This window comes from Haliotis rufescens, unplaced genomic scaffold, assembly GCF_023055435.1.
Source record: "Haliotis rufescens isolate VD_foot unplaced genomic scaffold, xgHalRufe1.0.p SCAF_12, whole genome shotgun sequence".
Taxonomy (NCBI): Eukaryota; Metazoa; Mollusca; class Gastropoda; order Lepetellida; family Haliotidae; genus Haliotis; species Haliotis rufescens.
The window spans coordinates 15,780,184-15,798,635 of NW_025963802.1; the positions used below are offsets into that span (position 1 = coordinate 15,780,184).

General features: G+C 40.3%; 1 protein-coding gene across 3 annotated transcripts; it reads left to right on the forward strand.

The window, feature by feature from the left end:
* The first annotated feature begins 1,755 nt into the window (after positions 1–1,755).
* LOC124146077 (schlafen family member 8-like) lies at positions 1,756–17,940 on the forward strand. Of its 3 annotated transcripts, none has more exons than XM_046516147.2 (8): positions 1,756–1,809; positions 4,441–4,519; positions 5,679–6,373; positions 7,304–7,419; positions 8,735–8,885; positions 11,148–11,261; positions 12,826–13,546; positions 14,960–17,940. In XM_046516147.2, the coding sequence occupies exons 2-8, from the start codon at positions 4,491–4,493 to the stop codon at positions 15,870–15,872; spliced, it is 2,739 nt and encodes a 912-aa protein (XP_046372103.1). In that variant the 5' UTR covers positions 1,756–1,809; positions 4,441–4,490; the 3' UTR covers positions 15,873–17,940. The 3 variants fall into 3 exon arrangements, with proteins under 3 accessions (XP_046372103.1, XP_048249350.1, XP_046372102.1); XM_048393393.1 differs by lacking the exon at positions 1,756–1,809 and adding an exon at positions 1,813–1,922; XM_046516146.2 differs by lacking the exon at positions 1,756–1,809 and adding an exon at positions 1,942–2,525.
* Positions 17,941–18,452: the final 512 nt, after the last annotated feature.

The following is an 18,452-nucleotide window of genomic DNA, read 5'->3' on the forward strand; positions in this document are numbered from 1 at the left end:
TTTTTAATAACGCTGGTTGTGTGGGTGATATTAATCCGCAGAATGTTTTCAGAATGTACTCACATGGTCAGTACACTGTGACATTCAGATAAAAAAGAGTGAGGCGAGTGCAAGTCAACCTCAAGTCAGATTTAAGTTTGGCTCATCGGTCATACCAGATACTGTTATGCTTGTTTCTTGTTTGTTGTTTAACGCCGTACTCAGCAGTAGTCTAGCTATATGACGGCGGTCTGTAAATAATCGAGTCTGGACACGACAATCCAGTGATTGACGTCATGAGCATCAATCCACGCAATTGGGAAACGATGACATGCATCAACCAAGTCAGCGAGCCTGACCACCCGATCCCGTTTGTCGCCTCTTACAAGCATATTCACCTTTTACGGCAAGCATGGATTGTTGAAGACCTATTCTACCCCGGATCTTCACGGGTGAGATACTGTTATGTATTCTGATAATGTATCTCAGTCTTTACGTCATTCTATCTGTAAACTAACGGCAGATGCAACAAAATAGAATTGACATAGCCTATAATAAATTTGTGGATATCGTGTTGTGAAATGAGCAAGTACCAAGTGAAAGGATTCTTTTAAATGCCAAAAACAGTCATAAAAAACGGTGCAGTCGCAAGGAGTGGAGGACATCAGAATTATCTGATATACTTAATGGAATGATCTGTGTATAACGCTAAAGAAGTGGAGTAAGTGTAAAGAACCTAGAAGAAAGTTCGATGGAAGCATAAATACATAGGTACCTGTAAACGGAAAGTCTTTGGTTGACAGGTGCAGAGAGCAAAGCGTGGTTTACAACGTACGACTTTGTTAGACTGTGAGTGAGAGCGAGTTGGATTCTAACGCCGCTTTTAACAGTATTCCAGTTATATCGCGGCGTGTCCGCTTAATGTGGGAGGGAAAGCCCAAAGTGATGCAGGTCTCAGATGTTTACCACTTCGGTGAAACTCACGAGCACGGGTATTGGTGCTGACAAACCTAGAAACATAATCGGGGAGAACGGGATTCGAACCCACAATCATAGGTTTCAGTTTCTGCGCATAGAAAATTTTCCCAGATTTGATAATCACAAATTTGCCAGGATATTGTTTTTAATTATCTTATCACAACGTAGAGGGCCCCCAACGTAGCACTTTTACAACTGCATTCCCTGTGAGACGCACTTTTAGTATTTATTCCTGATTTAATGATTATTAATAATTAATGTATTGATATCACAAAATGAATTATTGATATGAACAAATTATAATTAATTATATGAAACAATTAGTGATATCATGAAATAATTATTGATGTCACAAATTCGGATCTTAAATGTATTTCGTAATATCTAAAAATGTATTTTATGATATCACTAAATTGAATATATATATCTATATATCTTTTTTGATACCATAAATTCAATTTTTCGATATCAATAATGTTTGGATATAGATCTGGGTCTATCGATCTAGATCTAATACTCGAATAAGTGATAATAATTATTCTATTTATGACTGTCATGAAATAATGGTGAATTTTAGAAATCAATCAATTTAGATCCGAATGTGATATAAAACAGGATAAGGTACCGAATTCCAGGTACGGATAAGCCAGACCAGAGGCCAAAGTTGTTAGGCTTCCGTGGGAAAATGTTTAGTTTTCTTCCCTTCGAGGTCTGCAAGAACTCTGCACAGCATATGTGTTCATGCATCTCTGCAAGGAGCTGTCAAAACTCCATACTGCGTGACAGGACTCGCGTGTAGTGCTCTCAATTCTAACGAAGCGTCGTGAGAAGGTTTCACAATATGGACCATTGGTGAGCTTTGACTACAATAACATGCTGTTTTATTTTCATGTTGTTTAATTATTTATCGATATTCACCAAGTGACAGTCAGACCAATGCATGCCTTAAAAACCATGCTCGTTTGGTGCGTTATATTTGGTGAACGTCGAAGTTGTATTTGTGTTTAAACAAATGTGATAAATTTCATTGATATACACCGATGGTCGATTTCCCCTTGGTTTAATAATCACTAAATGGCTAAACCGTACCAAATATTCACGTCCGATCTGTAACTGATTTTGAGCTTTCGTACTTTATTTGGCTGACTCCAAAACCCATTTGGACGACCAGTACCCGTATTTTCATATTTGTTCATAATCATTGATTCACATATTATTCCACCATACATTTTGGTCACTTTTAATTCAATAAACATTTATGGACACTTTCAAGGTAAACAATATATTCATAGCAATATTTTTTTCACACAGTCCACACAAGTTCTTGGAATTCTTGGGTTACCAAGAAGTTTACAGTCAGTAATTGGACTTAGCATGTGTTGTTATATGAAACACTAAACAAACAATACCTTAATTGAAAACCAGTTTAATCATTGTTTTGTGGTAGAGCTTATACTTTTCAGAATTAATAGAAGTACAAAGCAGATTTTCCTGAATCTTTCATGCTATTCTTTCATTAAAACATCCTGTGTCACTACAGCATCTACAGTGTCAAATGTACTTTACAGGTAATTGCTACAGATAACAATAGAAGTTTAAAATCATATTAAATTTTCAATGTGTACAAATCCAATTATTGGGGTATGAGTCGTCAAGTTGACTTAGTACGGGTGGGTATAGGTTAGGGTTGGGACAAGTCCAAATATACTACCCGGGTACCTGCCCCCTATTCCCCACCCCTACCCGGGTACCTGCTGTAGGTCATAAGTTGGGCACAAAATGTTCAGTTGGGGATTGTGTCACCGGAGCCCTGGAAAAAAGTGTTAAGATATGGTATAAAACGATCTGATTGTGTATACACTGAAGTTGACTAAAGCTTTGTCTTTACTAATACATATAAAAGTCAGAAGGAATGCGTGCATAGTCAGAATGAAATGTGAACATTAGCGACTTGTACTGGTGTAACCATGGAATATTGTTATTATTGCCATTTAACCATTATCACAGGACCCACCCAACCCGAGTACCCGAGTTACCTGTCCCAGCCCTAGTATGGGTTAGCCAACGTCTGTGTACATGTCTGCCAAAATATATTCAACGCATGGACCTATGTAGGTACGGATTGTCCAGTTCCCCTTACATGAGTACTATATAGTCTGTAACCTATTGATGACAATATGAACGTAGGAAATCTTTGATAGGCATTTAGAAGTTGGAAGAACATGAATACATGACACTTTTATATGGATAGAAACTTCTTTTATTCTTTGTCATGATGTTTCAGAGCCTTGGACTTCCGCTTCTTTCAAAAATAAATTTCATCAAAAATTCATGTAAAATCAAATCATGACATAACAGTAGTAGATTCAAATGCATTCATGTAACACCGACAAAGGAAGCACCTTGAGGCTTGAGCACCATGCATTGACAGTGAGTGAGTGAGTATGGTTTTACGCTGTTTGAGCAATATTTAAGCAATATCACGGCGGGAACACCAGGGCTTGATTAACACTATGTTAAAGAGGCAGAATTAATACAACTATGGTAAAAACCTTCATTGAGGACAGACATTGTTTGATGATCAGTGGAACAGAGGCTTCTCTCATTGTTGAGGTATTTAATAACTGCAAAAAAAGTTTTAATATAAGCTCCTAGTTTTGACTGATCAGTGTTATTTGATTTTGTTAAAATCCATTTGGAACTGGTGCTGACTTTGTTTGTTATTACTTATGAGGTAAAAAGGTTGTCAGTTTTGACCATTTGTGAAAAATGTGTGTGTGTGTGTGTGTGTGTGTGTGTGTGTGTGTGTGTGTGAGTGTGTGTGTGTGTGTGTGTGTGTGTGAGTATGGGGCTGCTTGTACATGTGGTTTCTACTTATTCGAAATGTGCCTCTGTTCACCCAGTAGTAAGTGGGTACCCAGTAGGATGAGATGGTAATGTGGCTGTTAACCTTCTAGCACCTTACAGGCAGCTTTGGGTTGTATACTCTCCAGGGAGCTGAGAATGAAAATGAATGCTCACCGGGGTAATAATGTAGCGCTTTGAGCATGAACTGCTACATGGAGGCTAGCACTTTATTATTATAGTCCCTTCTGATTCCCATGTATAGTGCTAGCCCACGGAAATACCTTGCTGCAGTTTGACATGAATACCCCACTCAGACACAGTATACTGACTCTTAGCAGACCAGTCCTTGTTTTAGCCCCTTAATGCCCAGCGCTAGACATGGTAACGACAAGTACCATCTTTTAACGTCTTTTGGTATGACGCGGCCGGGGATCGAACCCCGGACCTTCCGCTCTCTGGGCAGACACTCTACCACTACACTACGCGGGTGGTTGGGTGGTGGAGGAGCGTGGTGATGGCTAGTCATGAAGTGTTGGCTAGTCATGCCTAGTTTTGTTGCATAATGATTGATATTGTTAAAAGCAGTGGAAAATGTCACTCACTCATAGCTGAAGATGCTTCTAACATATATTTCAGGTATAACAACCCTTAGTGTGGAATGGGCAAACAGGACTATCACTTTCAAGATGAACAACGTTCTAACCTCCCAGGATGTGTAAGTTTCTGTTTCAAGCATAGATTTATCTAAACCTGCTGAGAAGCAAATGCTCGTAACAATTCCCAAATTGGAATTAAAAATTTGCCAAGCCATGTTATTATGGTAATGTGAGGTAGGTGAAATTGGGTTTGACGACACGTACAAGATTATTGCACTTATATAGCGATGTGCATGCATGTGTGTGTAGTGTATTATATGGGGGTTGCCATTACCATTGCCACATGAGTACTCTAAGTGTAAGTTCTAGCTGTATTAGGGGCAGTCTGGTAGCCTAGTGGTTAAAGCGTTCGCTCATCACGCCGAAGACCCGGGTTTGATTCCGACATGGGTACAATGTGTGAAGCCCATTTCTGGTGTGCCCAGCCGTGATATTGCTGGAATATTGCTAAAAGCGGCGTCAAACCATACTCACTCACTCACTCACTCTAGCTGTATTATAAATCATGACAGTTATCAGAGATCGGAGATTTTGTTTTTTTCAGAGCTCCAGATAACTTTTTGAGCATTTGATTTTTATTACATTTTTCATTGGGTAACCAATTTTTTTTCACTCATCTATTTATCACTTTATTGTTTTTTTCCCCACATTAATGAACATTTTAAGATTTAAAAAGAATGAAATGAATTTTAGATGTATATAACTGTTTTAAATTTATAGGCTTGACTCGAAAGTAGATTAGCTCGTAATGGTGTTTCGGAAATTAGCTCCTTTGTACGCATGTTGAAAAAGCTTCATTGGGTATTTACGCTAGCTGTTTTTATACATTTGAGTTTTTCATTTAATGCATGCATTTCTGTATGCAGGTTAATTGAACGTAATTGGCTTTTGGATATTTTGTTTTTGTCAGGGGGGTTGGGGGGTTGGGGGGTATTTTACGCAAATAAGCTGCTTATCTTTAGCTCTGTTATTTAGATAAATTTATGGGACCTTAAGCCACATTAAACTCCATTTCAGCTAATCTCACCTCACTTCAGTAATTTGTTAATCCAGGGCCTGCTTGCACAAAGTGATCTTAGCGCTAAGAGGATCGTAACTCTCATACTTTAACATAGTCTTGCAATAGTCGTAGCGCTAAGATTGCTTTGTGCAAGTGAACCCAGGTGATTCTACCTGTAATGAGAGAAAATCAAAAGTTCTTTCCCTTTCCTTCTCCAGCACTGCGATGTTGGACAGGTATGGAGAGACAGTTCTGCACTGTTCTGTCCACATATCGCGACGCATCCACGAGCACGGGAACCACATTGTCATGCACTTTGCCTGTGCACTCCTCAACTCTGCCGGAGGACTGCTCCACATGAAAAACCTCGACCACGATCGGCATATACAGCCCAAAGACCTCGACACTTGGTGGGGCGGGATGGAGAGCAACATCGCCGACATCCTTTCTGGGGATGATATATGCAACTACTTTGATCTGATCGGTAACTATGATGACAAGGATCTGTACCTCTTTGTGAAGGCTGCTGAACACCTGTGTACTATAGACTACCACTGCCGACTTCCTACAGACACTGCCACACACGAGGTTTCGTATCGGTCCGCACTGAAGATTCTCACCAATACTGGAGAGGTAGGATATTTGAAGACTCTTCCACCTATCCCAAGGTCATTTCAGTGGAAAAAGACAGAGGACACTTTGAAGCAGGAAGGGAAACAGATTCAGTTCAAGATGCTGACATCGGGGAGAGACTCCCATGCGAAGTCCATGCCGGACAAGATTAGGTATTACTGTACCAAATATATTTCTGCTTTTGCCAACCATCAAGGGGGGCATATCTATTTTGGGATTGAAGACACGTCTGCCGCTGTGTTAGGAGAAGCAATGACAGAAGAGGAACAAGACAAGACAGGTGATTCCTGATTAATGTTGAACCTGTTTGATTGAATTTCATGATCTAAGACATTTTGATTAACTTGTGACTTAAATATGTTTTACATTTCTGGAGTTTTTAACATAAAAGATGTACTGCACACAGGTTTATATGTTTATGACTCCAGAGTAAGTGAGTGAGTTGGGTTTAACAAATTTTAAACAGTATTCCAGTCATATCACGGCGTGTCAGCTTAATGTGGGAGGAAAGCCTAAAGTGATGCAGGTTTCAGACATTTACCACTTTGGTGAAACCCACGAGCACGGGTATGGTGCTGACAAACCTAGAAACATAATCGGGGCGAACTGGGATTCGAACCCACAATCATAGGTTTCTGGTGTGCCCAAGGGACGCAACTCTGCACAGCGAATCGCAGCGCCTTAGACGACTGGGCCACCCGTGCCCCCTTTTGACTCCAGAAGAAACATATGCTCATGATGTCGATCACTAGCTTGTTTGGTCCAAACTCAATTATTCACAGCCTGCCGTCATATAGCTGGAATATTTCTGAGAGTGGCATTCAAAATCAAACAAACCAAGATATATAATAGTAAAAAAATAGCTGTAGAAATATACTGAAATGTTTCTTAGCCCAAATACTGATAACAGATATGGACATACCTAGAAAAAGAATGAAATTGTTCCCTCAGGATAAGTTCATCATTAAACTAACTGACTCATACTAGCAAGCTTGTACAGGTCTTCATGTATATATAATGAATGATAGTACACTTTGGTATTAAATTTCATTATTTGATATATTTGTTGTATATTTGTCAATACAAAACTGCAAAAGTATCAATTTATAAGAGTAAGAGCATCTAAATTTTATTGCACTTTTTGTCACCTCTTTGGTGTCCTTTTGGAATTGAGTGGAAGAAAATTTCATGAAATTTTTGTTTGTTTCAGTTGAGAAGATCAACAATAAGATGAAGAGTGTGATCTGGGGGGACGAGGGTTTCGTGGCGGAGCGTGGCCGACACTGGGACATCACATTCCACAACATACTGGGCTGCAGCGCCAGGGTGAGTGAGGGAGTTCCCCTGGTACTGATAGCTACTCCTTCTGTTACATATTGATCCTGTTCAAGTTAACTTCAGGGCGGTCGGGTAGCCTAGTGGTTATAGCGTTCGCTCTTCATGCCGAAGACCCGGGTTCGATTCCCGACATTGGTACAATGTGTGAAGCCCATTTCTGGTGTCCCCCGCCGTGATATTGCTGGAATATTGCTAAAAGCGGCGTAAAAAAACATATTCACTCACTCACTCACTCAAGTTAACTTCGCGCCAAATACTCTGAAGTTGTGTTTTTTATGACACATTTATATTTCTATAATTTTGCAAAGGGCTGTTGAAGACACTATTGTCAATGCTATTATATAGTACATGTATATAGCTTTTCAAAGAATTAAGCACATGTGTTTGGGGATTTACTGGATTCGAAATGCTGCGGCAAAATTAAAAACAAATAATAAGAAAATACAGAGTGCACAGTAAATAAACGATTTTGGACCAGACATTCCAGTGATTGTCATCGTGAGCATTGATCTAGCAATTGGGATATGATGACATGCATCAACCAAGTCAGCAAGCCCGACCACCCAATCCTATTAGTTGCCACTATGACAAACATAGTCGCCTCCATGACAAGCATAGTTGCCTCTTATGACAAGCATAGTCACCTCTTATGACAAGCATAGTCACCTCTTATCACAAGCATAGTCGCCTCTTATGACAAGCATAGTCGCCTCTTATGACAAGCATAGTCGCCTCTTATGACAAGCATAGTCACCTCTGATGACAAGCATAATCGCCTCTGATGACAAGCATAGTCGCCTCTTATGACAAGCATAGTCGCCTCTTATGACAAGCATAGTCCCAACATGGGACTTCTTTGTGAGAACAGGTCCCAAACAACCCATGCTTGTTGTATGACGTGACCCAATGGATCGGGTGGTCAGGCTCGGTGGTTGATAGTGTAAGAGTGAATATTATCCTACCCTATTTTTTATCCCTGGAATGAAATTCTCTAGTGTCAAGATGATTCTCCCTAGTGCATTTGAACCCATACTAGTGTGGCACTAAGGTAGGACACTACACTCTAGGGTAAAACTTCCCCCGGGATAATATTTAGGTAGGATATAATCCTTGCTTACAATAGTGTGTCATTGTACCCTGGTGGCGTGGATCATTTCTCATAATATCGATCACTGGATTATCTGGTCCAGACTTGTTATTTACAGGCCACTGTCATATATCTGGAATATTGCTGAGAGTGGTATTAAACAACAAATATACAAACAAACAGTAATAATAAGTATTTGAAATGCTGTACTTCCAGGAGCGTCGAGTGGTGGTGGTGATATCTGTGTGCAGGTTCCCAGGGGGAGTGTTCACCTCCTGCCCAGAGAGCTACTACCTAGATAAGTCAGGCCAGGTGAAGGCTTTCACCTACACCCAGTGGAAGCTTGCTGTGCTGAATCAAGTCAGGGGTAATTGTCTCCCTTTGCTTGCTTGGTGTGCTTATGTTTCAACCAATCTGTGTGTAGGTGCCATAAAATCGTGATGAGATTTGAACCACGGACCTTCTGATCAGAGGTCGGACGCCTTGTCCACATGACCAAAGAGTTTAACCCAGTCAGCAATCTGACAAGGTAAGGATGTCATCTGTGGGATGACTACACACCCTGCTACATACTCCCTCATCAACAGAAGGCACGTCCCGGGCCGCATAGTAGGGTACTGAGGCTTATTTTGCTCAAATTTAACATGAACATGCTCAGCCCCACGTTGGGCGCCAATGTAGTGGCCATAAAATTTCCGAGTCCAGTTAGGGGATTCGAACCACGGATCTTCTGATCAGAGGTTGGACGCCTTGTCCACATGACCAAAGAGGTTAACCCCGTCAGCTATCTGACAAGGTAAGGATGTCATCTGTGGGATGACTCCACGTCCTGCTACATGTGCAACTGCCCAATGCATGCAACGTGCAAACAATTCTCTGCTCATTGCTTGCAGTGGGCAATAGTTGTGAATGAAAAATATTTTTCCAAATATTTCACAATATGAGCAACCTGCTTGCTCAGTTCACGCAATGGGCAGGTAACTGTTCTGCCCAAAGCATGCAACTGAAATTGGTATTGTTTTACATGTTTTGTTTTCAATAAAGTAAACTCTATTATTAAGTGAATATTCTGTAATAAATAACAACCAAACAAATATGTGATCTCAAGTAACTTTTGACAAGCAAACTCTCTCAATTTGAGTGGATATAATTGTGTGTGTAAGAACAATTCAGTGAACAGATCTTTGGAAAAAAACTTGGTGAACAGATCCTTATAAGGCTAAAAAAATAATAGTCTTGGTTCTCAGGCACTGCCCACATCATCATAAAGTTCATTGCACATTTCGTTTTTGTTTCCATTTTCAATTATTTTTGTGCATTGTGTTTATGTATTAGGATTTTTATATTATTTTGAAAATGGAAATAAAAACAAAACATGCTGCAGGCTTTATAATGATGCAGGTGGTGCCTGAGAACCAAGACTATTATTTTTTTAGCCTAAAATAACTTTGTCCTTTTGACTTCTGTGAATAAGATTTTAAAACTCATACACGTCATTGCCCATTGCATGCATTGCACAGTTGTGCAGATTGGGTGTAAGATATACACTGTTACGTAGGAATATTGAAGGTCATGTCATTTTTTCGCCAGGAATGGTCAGAGGTTGCAATCCAGGAATAGTACCAAAGAACAAATGGTGAATTGGTGATAACATAATCCAAACATACAGCAATAATTATTTTTTTAAGTCGACTGGAAACCATATTTCACTTCTTGAACAAGGCTTTTAAGTTTACTGTGTTTACATTTTCTGTCAGTTTTGTTCACTTCCAATTTGTAGAAAAAAAATTGAGAACTGGTTCTGAATTTTAGGCAACCATCTTGGGAATTGTTTGTTGTAGTTTCAAACCAGCAGACTGGTGTGAAATTTGACGTCTGAACCCTTCCACTGTGTGTGCATCAGGTGATTGTGCTTGGGGTGCATTTTAGATTTATCACTGTTTATGAAAGTGAAAAATTCAGTCATAGTCATATAGTCGTGCCCAGGATTTTCACCATGCTCTGTCATTCTCAAAAGACCTTGAACATCAGTATATTTTGATTTTGCGTGTACTTTTTGTGAAATTATTTTCTCACAGGGAAATGTGATGGCCTCATACATAGAGGTTATCACACGAGTTTGTTTTTGGTGTTAAATATCCTGTATTAGGAATTAACGTTGTGTTTATTGAACCTCGGCAGTCAGATGTCCACACAGCGACAAAATGAAACAAGGTAACAATTCGGACATATTTCGGCCAAATCCAACTGTTTTATGTTGGGGAGGTCAAAGGTTTAGAAGCACAAGTGTCGAAACTGATCCAGCTTGTGCCCAAACTTGTTAAATGCCACAGCTACGTCCTTGTTTGACACTAATTTTCGGTATCCTACACACTTATTTTGATAATGATTACAATTATTCCAGTAATTTGTCTGGATCCCAGATCCATGTTGTGCGTAAACACTGAAAGTAGTTTCAACTGACCTTTTATATTTGCATATTTTAGCTGTATAATGTATAAACTTACTCAGCGTTTGTCCTTTCATTTTACCGAGAACTGAAGTGATGATGTGTCCCAGTGTGTTTTGATCCTACAGACATGTCAGATAGATTTGGTCATGAAGACTCATTATTTTTGTCGCTGTACAGACAAGCTGGAGTTGCACAGCCGGTTCATGAAGCTGCCCCTGCTGACGCCTGGATCACGTCTTGTGTTTGGACTGCCTCACACTATACCCAGAATCAAGGAAAAGGTGTTGAACTGTACGTGTTCTCTGTAGCAACTCTTTGTCAGAGGTTGGGCTTCAGCAACCATGCTTGTCGTAAGGGGCGACTAACGGGATCCGGGGTCGGACTCGCTGACTTGGTTGATGCATGTCGTCGTATCTTAATTACTTAGATTGATGCTCATGAAGACACTCACTGGATTGACTGGTCCAGACTTGAGTATTTACAGACTGCCACCATATTGCTGGAATATTGTTGAGTGCGTTGATAAACAACAAATTAATTGCTAGAGGGTGCTTGGCATTTGGAATGAACAATTAAGTTCAGAAATCTTTAAGCAGTCAAGACTTAGATTATTGTCAATTCTGATTTGTCAGTTGATCAATAAACACATAAGCTCCCATATTAATTTCTAATGGGGGATTATTTAATTCTTTCATAGGAAAATACCCTGGGTCTTCTGGCAGTCTGATGCACTGGGCACTTCTAGCTTAACAGAAATAAGGGAATAGAAAGCATGCTGAATTAATCCAGAGGACTAGGAGAAACATCATCTCACTAGTCCTCAGAGTTTGTAGCTAACTCTGCTTGACTCAGACTCAGGGGTGGTCAGGTAGCCTTGTGGTTAAAGCGTTCGCTCGTCACGCCGAAGACCGGGTTCGATTCCCGACATGGGTACAATGTGTGAAGCCCATTTCTTGTGTCCCCCGCCGTGATATTGCTGGAATATTGCTAAAAGCGGCGTTAAACCACACTCACTCACTCACTCAGACTCAGGTTTACTTTTGGTTTGGTTTGTTGTTTTATGCCGCACTCAGCAATATTCCAGCTATATGATGGCAGTCTGTAAAAAAATCAAGTCTGGACCAGACAATCCAGTGATTGATATCATGAACATCGATCCACGCAATTGGGATCGATGACATGCATCAACCAAGTCAGCGAGCCTGACCGCCCGATCCTGTTAGTTGCCTTTTACGACAAGCATAGTCACCTTTTACGGCAAGCATGGGTTGCTGAAGACCTATTCTACCCCGGAATCTTCACGGGTCTCATGTTCACTACTTTGCTCTTCTGTCAGTTTTCTTCAGCTTCCATTTGTCGCAAAAATGAAGCTTTGAGAACTGGTTCAGAATTATAGCCCTCAAATGTTACTAGTAAGTGAGGACTACCATCATTGCATTTTTTCTTGTCCCCAGCACAATTTAGAAGTCTTGGGCTAGGGGACTAGTGTGAATTTCAAAGGCTGTGAGACCCATGAAGATCCGGGATAGAATAGGTCTTCAGCAACCCATGCTTGCAGTAAGAGGCAACTATGCTTGTCTTAAAAGGCGACTAAAGGGATAGGGTGGTCAGGCTCGCTGACTTAGTTGAGGCATGTCATCGTATCTCAATTGCATGGATCGATGCTCATAATACCAATCACTAGATTGTCTGGTCCAGACTCGATTATTTACGACTGCCGTGATATAGCTGGCATATTGCTTAGTGTGGCTTTAAACAACAAACAAACAAACAAACAAACGAAGGCTGTGATATGCTTGATAATCCAAGGTGCATTTATAGCAGGCCATCATTTTGAGTATGATTACTGTTTCAGTGAGGACAGGATCCAATCTTTATCCCAAGCATTTCCTGAACACAGTAGGATCTCCAGGAATCAAGACTGCCATAAAGGACATCCTTGCAATGTTTGCCGCCGAGCCTCACCTCGCTCTGGCTTTACATACATTCGGCATTGGCAGTGTTCCAGAATTCAAATCTGACTTTGTCGCAGACATTCTTGTCCTCAGTCATACCCATGGCCTTCACTTGCTCTGCCTGGCCGAAGATCTGCCCCGAGATAAGTCTTGCTACTTCCACCGCTGCCAGCAGGTCGCAGAGTCTTTGAAGAAGAAGCTAGTTCACAATGGGGGATGTACTGAGAGATTTGGCATCTGTGTCCATGTTGTAGACATTGAGGATCCGCTCTTCGTCCAGGAAATTCGGATGGATTTAGAAACATCCTGGTATCCATCCACCTTCCATGCAAATACAGGGAAGTTGGACCACATCTTGACGTCTCTGATTATTGCCATGGCAACATACAAGCCTCATGAAGCTGGAACGGAGCAAGAAGAGTACTACTTCCTGTTGACGTGCGATCAGTTTGAGCTGCTGTGTCAGCACCAGTTCACCAGGGAATTGTGGGTACACGGTCCTCCGGGGGCAGGGAAGACGGTCGTGGCTCTGCAGATGATCAGAGAACTGTGTCGCCGTGGATGTACTTACCGCAACATTCTCTATATTGCCGAGAATGAACTCTTGTGCTCTTATGTCAGGTGAGTGTCAAGATGCGCATTCGGGTAAACCCCTGTCTCAAGTCCTTGAATGGCATTTAGAAGTGATACACATGAGAGAGAGATAATATGGATATCAACTTCTTTATGATGAGAAAGATTATTATTCACCTGTTGAAGGAGCAAGCATATTCTCTGAAATTTTGCGTTCCTCATAATAAAGAAGTTGACATCCATACATTCTCTCTTAAACCCGGTCAGTACATGCCAACGGATCACTTGATCCTTTCGTCATCTTAGGATACAATGAATTACCGTATTTGACATAATAAGCGCCCCACTCCAATAAGCGCCCATGGCGGAATTTGCTAATATATTGGCTAGTGAACAATCCCAATTAGCACCCCTTCCAATTGGTCAATGTTCACAAGACTTATTTATTTGCGTACAATAGGCACTCATGTGTTATGTGCACCCTTAATTATAGGCAATTAAATTCTAGAAAAGAATGTTTTATTATTTGTGAACACTGTTGAAGCTATTTCTAAACATCAACTGTGGATGGATGTGATTCACATGAAGTATGTTTGATTGGAATATGTATATGGTCTATTTCAACAAGAGGAGAAGAAGGGGAATCTCATAGCGATTTTACGACCCGTGAAGATTTGGGGTAGAATAGGTCTTCAGCAACCAATGCTTGCCGTAAAACTATGCTTGTGACTAACCTTGTCCAAAGAGTTGACTAACGGGATGGGGTGGATAGGCTTACTGACTTGGTTGATGCATGTCATCGTATCCCAGTTGCGTGGATCAAAGCTCATAATGTCAATCACTGGATTGTCTGTTCCAGACTAGATTATTTACAGACTGCTGTCAAATGGCTGGAATATTGCTGAGTGCGGCATTAAACAACAAACAAACGTCGCGATGTAAGTTCAATAATCTTGAACGTGATGTTAAACCCCATTCCACCTGACCCCTAGCATCTTGATTATTTACAGACTGCCTTCATATAGCTGGAATATTGCTAAGTGCAGCTTTAAACAACAAACGAACAAACATAGCGATTTTAACGTCTTCGTAGCCTAAATAAGTTGGGGAGGGGAAAGCTTGAATAATTCATGGCCTTATGAATTTAGTTTGTTAAATAGTTTGTTCCTAGTTCAATAAGTTTCACAACTAATTTCTTCTGATCGTTGTACTTTTAGTTAGTGCTGCATTTTTTTGCATTACCCGGTAATGATTAAATAAGCAGTCTGTGAAGTTATTATTGTTGATGTATTTATTTATAAGAAATGACTTCAATGTGTTTTGGCATTTATGAAGTTTCTAAACATGAAAATCATGTGCATGGCTTTACATAACCGCAAATAATATTGAAGTCAATTCTTAAATCAGAGATTGGTTTTATGATTTTATCTGTATTTATTTCCATAACTCTGTTTTCTCCAGGTCCTTTGAACTATGTGACGTTGTGACGAGGCGAGACTTGATGCAGACTGCACAAGACCCCGACAACTTCCGTCTCAGGTTCTTTTCTGTGCTCAACGTTGTGGTGGACGAGGCACAGAACTTCAAGGACCGAGATGGGGACTGGTATTCATTGGCTCAGAGTTTAGCCAATGGTAACTTCCGAGACAAACTGGACCAGACAGAAGGTTATTTCTGGGTGTTCATGGACTATGCTCAAAAAGTTCATAAGTTTAAAGCAGGGTTACCTGGGCTAATTGGGAAAAATAATTACATGTTAAGTGAGATTTCTAGAAACTCCAAAGAAATATTTGAATATGCTTCCAAGTTTATGAGGCTGAATGAGTCAAATGAAGACGACAGCTACATGAAAGATTCTCCCCGATTAGGACATAGTGATACCTCCGGTCCTGGGGTGAGTATTATTAAGTGTGAGAAGTCCTCAGTGGAGGACACGCTCATGAAGGTCATCAGGACATGTGCAGAGGACGGAGTCAAATTGGAGGACATGGCCGTTCTGCTGGGGAAGAAGATGGATGCTGAGAAGGTAGAAGGTCATTTCAAGGACAAGCTTGAGGACATGGTTCGACAGGTGGAGAGGGAGAAAGGTGCAGAGGTGGATCTGGAGAAGGAGGGGATTCGGGAAGTAGGGACTACTGATGCTGATGACTGTGTTAAGGATGAGCTTGGGAAGGGTTTTGGGAGAGGGATGATAGTTGATACAGTTCGTAGATTCAGTGGGTTAGACAAACCTATCGTCATTGGTCTCGATCCTCGCATCAATGAGGAGCATGCAGACATCAACAAGTTCATTGTCAACCTGGCCACACGAGCGAAGCAGGGGCTTGTTATTATCACAACCTCTGATGAGGTCATGAAGAAACTAAACGCATAGTCTATAGATGTATGAGAGTTGATGAATGCAAGTTGTTTTGAGGTGCAGTCAGGAATATTACAGCCTTCACACTGATGAGATTTGTTTTTAGTCTGGACCAGGCAAACCAGTGATTGAAAGCATGAGCATCAGAGGATTTTTGCAACCAACAGTGTGATGGTTCTTGCAAGGGTTCCCATCATGCCCTCATGTGACTGACTTTGGTTTGACTGTTGTTTTTCATTTTGTTTGTTTTTCATTTTGTTTGTTGAAATACCCACTTGTTCAAGTATTTATTGTTTCTTTCATGTTTGTTTGCTGGATAAATACATCCAGGGGTTTTTACTTTAAGAAAAGGAATTTTTATTGTGTTTCATAGTTGTTGCTTATTGTTTTAAATTTTGGAAGAAACCAAAAACTCCAAAGCTGTTTTCGGTTAGCAGTTGACCTCCTTTGTCTAATGGATGTGCATCTGCCCGGAGAGCAGAAGGTCAGTAGTTAGATCCCTGGCTGCATCTTACTAAAAGATGTTAAAAAATGGTACTTGTTGTTACCCTGCATGGCACTCTAGCATTCAGGGGATCAGTAAAGTGGGCTAGCATTATAAAAATGGTAGAAGTCTGAACAAGTAAGAGCAGCCAAACACAAGTGAGCATGCATGTTGTTATGTTAGTGCAATAGTCTTTAACACAATGTTAAACCCCATTTCACCTCACCATGCTTAGCAATTTGAGTTGACAAGGCCAAGGTCACCTTAGCAGTTGCGAGTTGTCAAGGCCACCTTAGCAGTTCGAGTTGTCAAGGCCAAGGTCACCTTAGCAGTTGCGAGTTGTCAAGGCCACCTTAGCAGTTCGAGTTGTCAAGGCCAAGGTCACCTTAGCAGTTGCAAGTTGTCAAAGCCAAAGTCACCTTAGCAGTTCGAGTTGTCAAGGTCACTGTATAGTTAATTCCAGAAGAAATCTACAATGTTGATTGTTTCCTTGCAGTAGTAAAGTAACCATTTATTGAATTGATTAATATGTTTTATAGATAATAATGGTGTAACGTCAGACTAGATTTTCCCTCACCACATATTTCCAGGTCAATAAGCCTGGATGGTGAAGAAAGAAAACTCAGATTACATGGTAATATTTTGAAAATGCTTGCTGAAATTAGGATATTTGTATTTATTTTGAAACATTCTTGATAAACAATTTTTTATCAGGGACTGATATCAACATGCAAATATTGGGTAGGCAGGTACAACAAGTAGACCTCCATTAGAATCGACCGTGAATGGTGTCTGCATCAATCACAGTGGGCAGAGCTTATTTAGGGTTGTGCTGTATATAGCAAAGCAAATGGTCATGTGTACATGTGACACATTCAAAGCATTTGTGGTCAAAGTGTATTGTGGGGTATATATTTACGGCATTAACCAATGAAATTTGTGTGTCAGCATGACGTCATAGTCTGTCTTACAGACCCTGATACAAATATATCAAATACAGCCCATGCAAGTCTATAATGTTTGGCAAGTCAAAGTGCAGAAAATGAAGAGAGTCACTGGGCTCCTTTTACTTTATTTTTATTTAGATAACTGAACAACTGGTTTTTTCTGTACGATATGTTCATTTCAGAGACTAGATGTTAGTCTACATGACGTCATATTGACCTGGGAGATGACTCGTATAAGTTCCACCCACTGAGAGTGTGGTAGTTCCTACCGCAATTGCCCCTGTAAATGTGTTCCGTGATGGTTTCCTTTGCTCAGTAATGTGACATGAAAACATGACAGTTCTATTGTTTCAATCCAAAAGTTATAAAATTTGAATATTATTTAGGGACTGTTTATTTATTATTGGAAGCGGCGTTGGTGGTGTTGGGGGGATGTCATGCAAAAGTGTCAGTGTATTGGGGGCATGGAAAAATGTTACTTGGATTGTGGGGTGGTGGTCGGGCTAGGCTTTAGTGAAATATGATACACCACCACCCAGATAATAAATGACCAGTAGTAGTATAGGTAATGATGGTTCTGCCGCAACTCCACTGGAGCTGGATTTATTTACCAATACTGCTACTACAGATGGAATTTTTTATGCCAAAATGACTATGCAATTCAATGATAGTCATTAGATTAAGTTAAATTGGCTCTAGCTCACCAATACCTGGGGCCAATCATTGCTTTAGATGAGTTTAAATGGTAATAAAATTTTTTTTTTATTATTTTTATCAATAAAGCGATATTCAATATCCTCGTGGGCTATAGTAAATTTTATCCATTATTAATTAATATTGATGTTTCTTTTAATACGACTATCGTTGAATCGCATCATCATTTTTATACTAATAGAAGCAATGATTGGCCCCAGGTATTGGTGAGCTAGAGCCAATTTAACTTAATCTCATGACTATCATTGAATCGCATTAGCGTTTACGCATAAAAAATTCCATCTGTAGTAGCAGTATTGGTAAATAAATCCAGCTCCAGTGGAGTTGCGGCAGAACCATCATTACCTATACTACTCCAGTTCCTTGATCAGAAGAACATGAGGACCTGCATAACAGCCACATTTTTCTTGATTTATGGCTCATGACTTCACAATTTCTATTATGCCCATA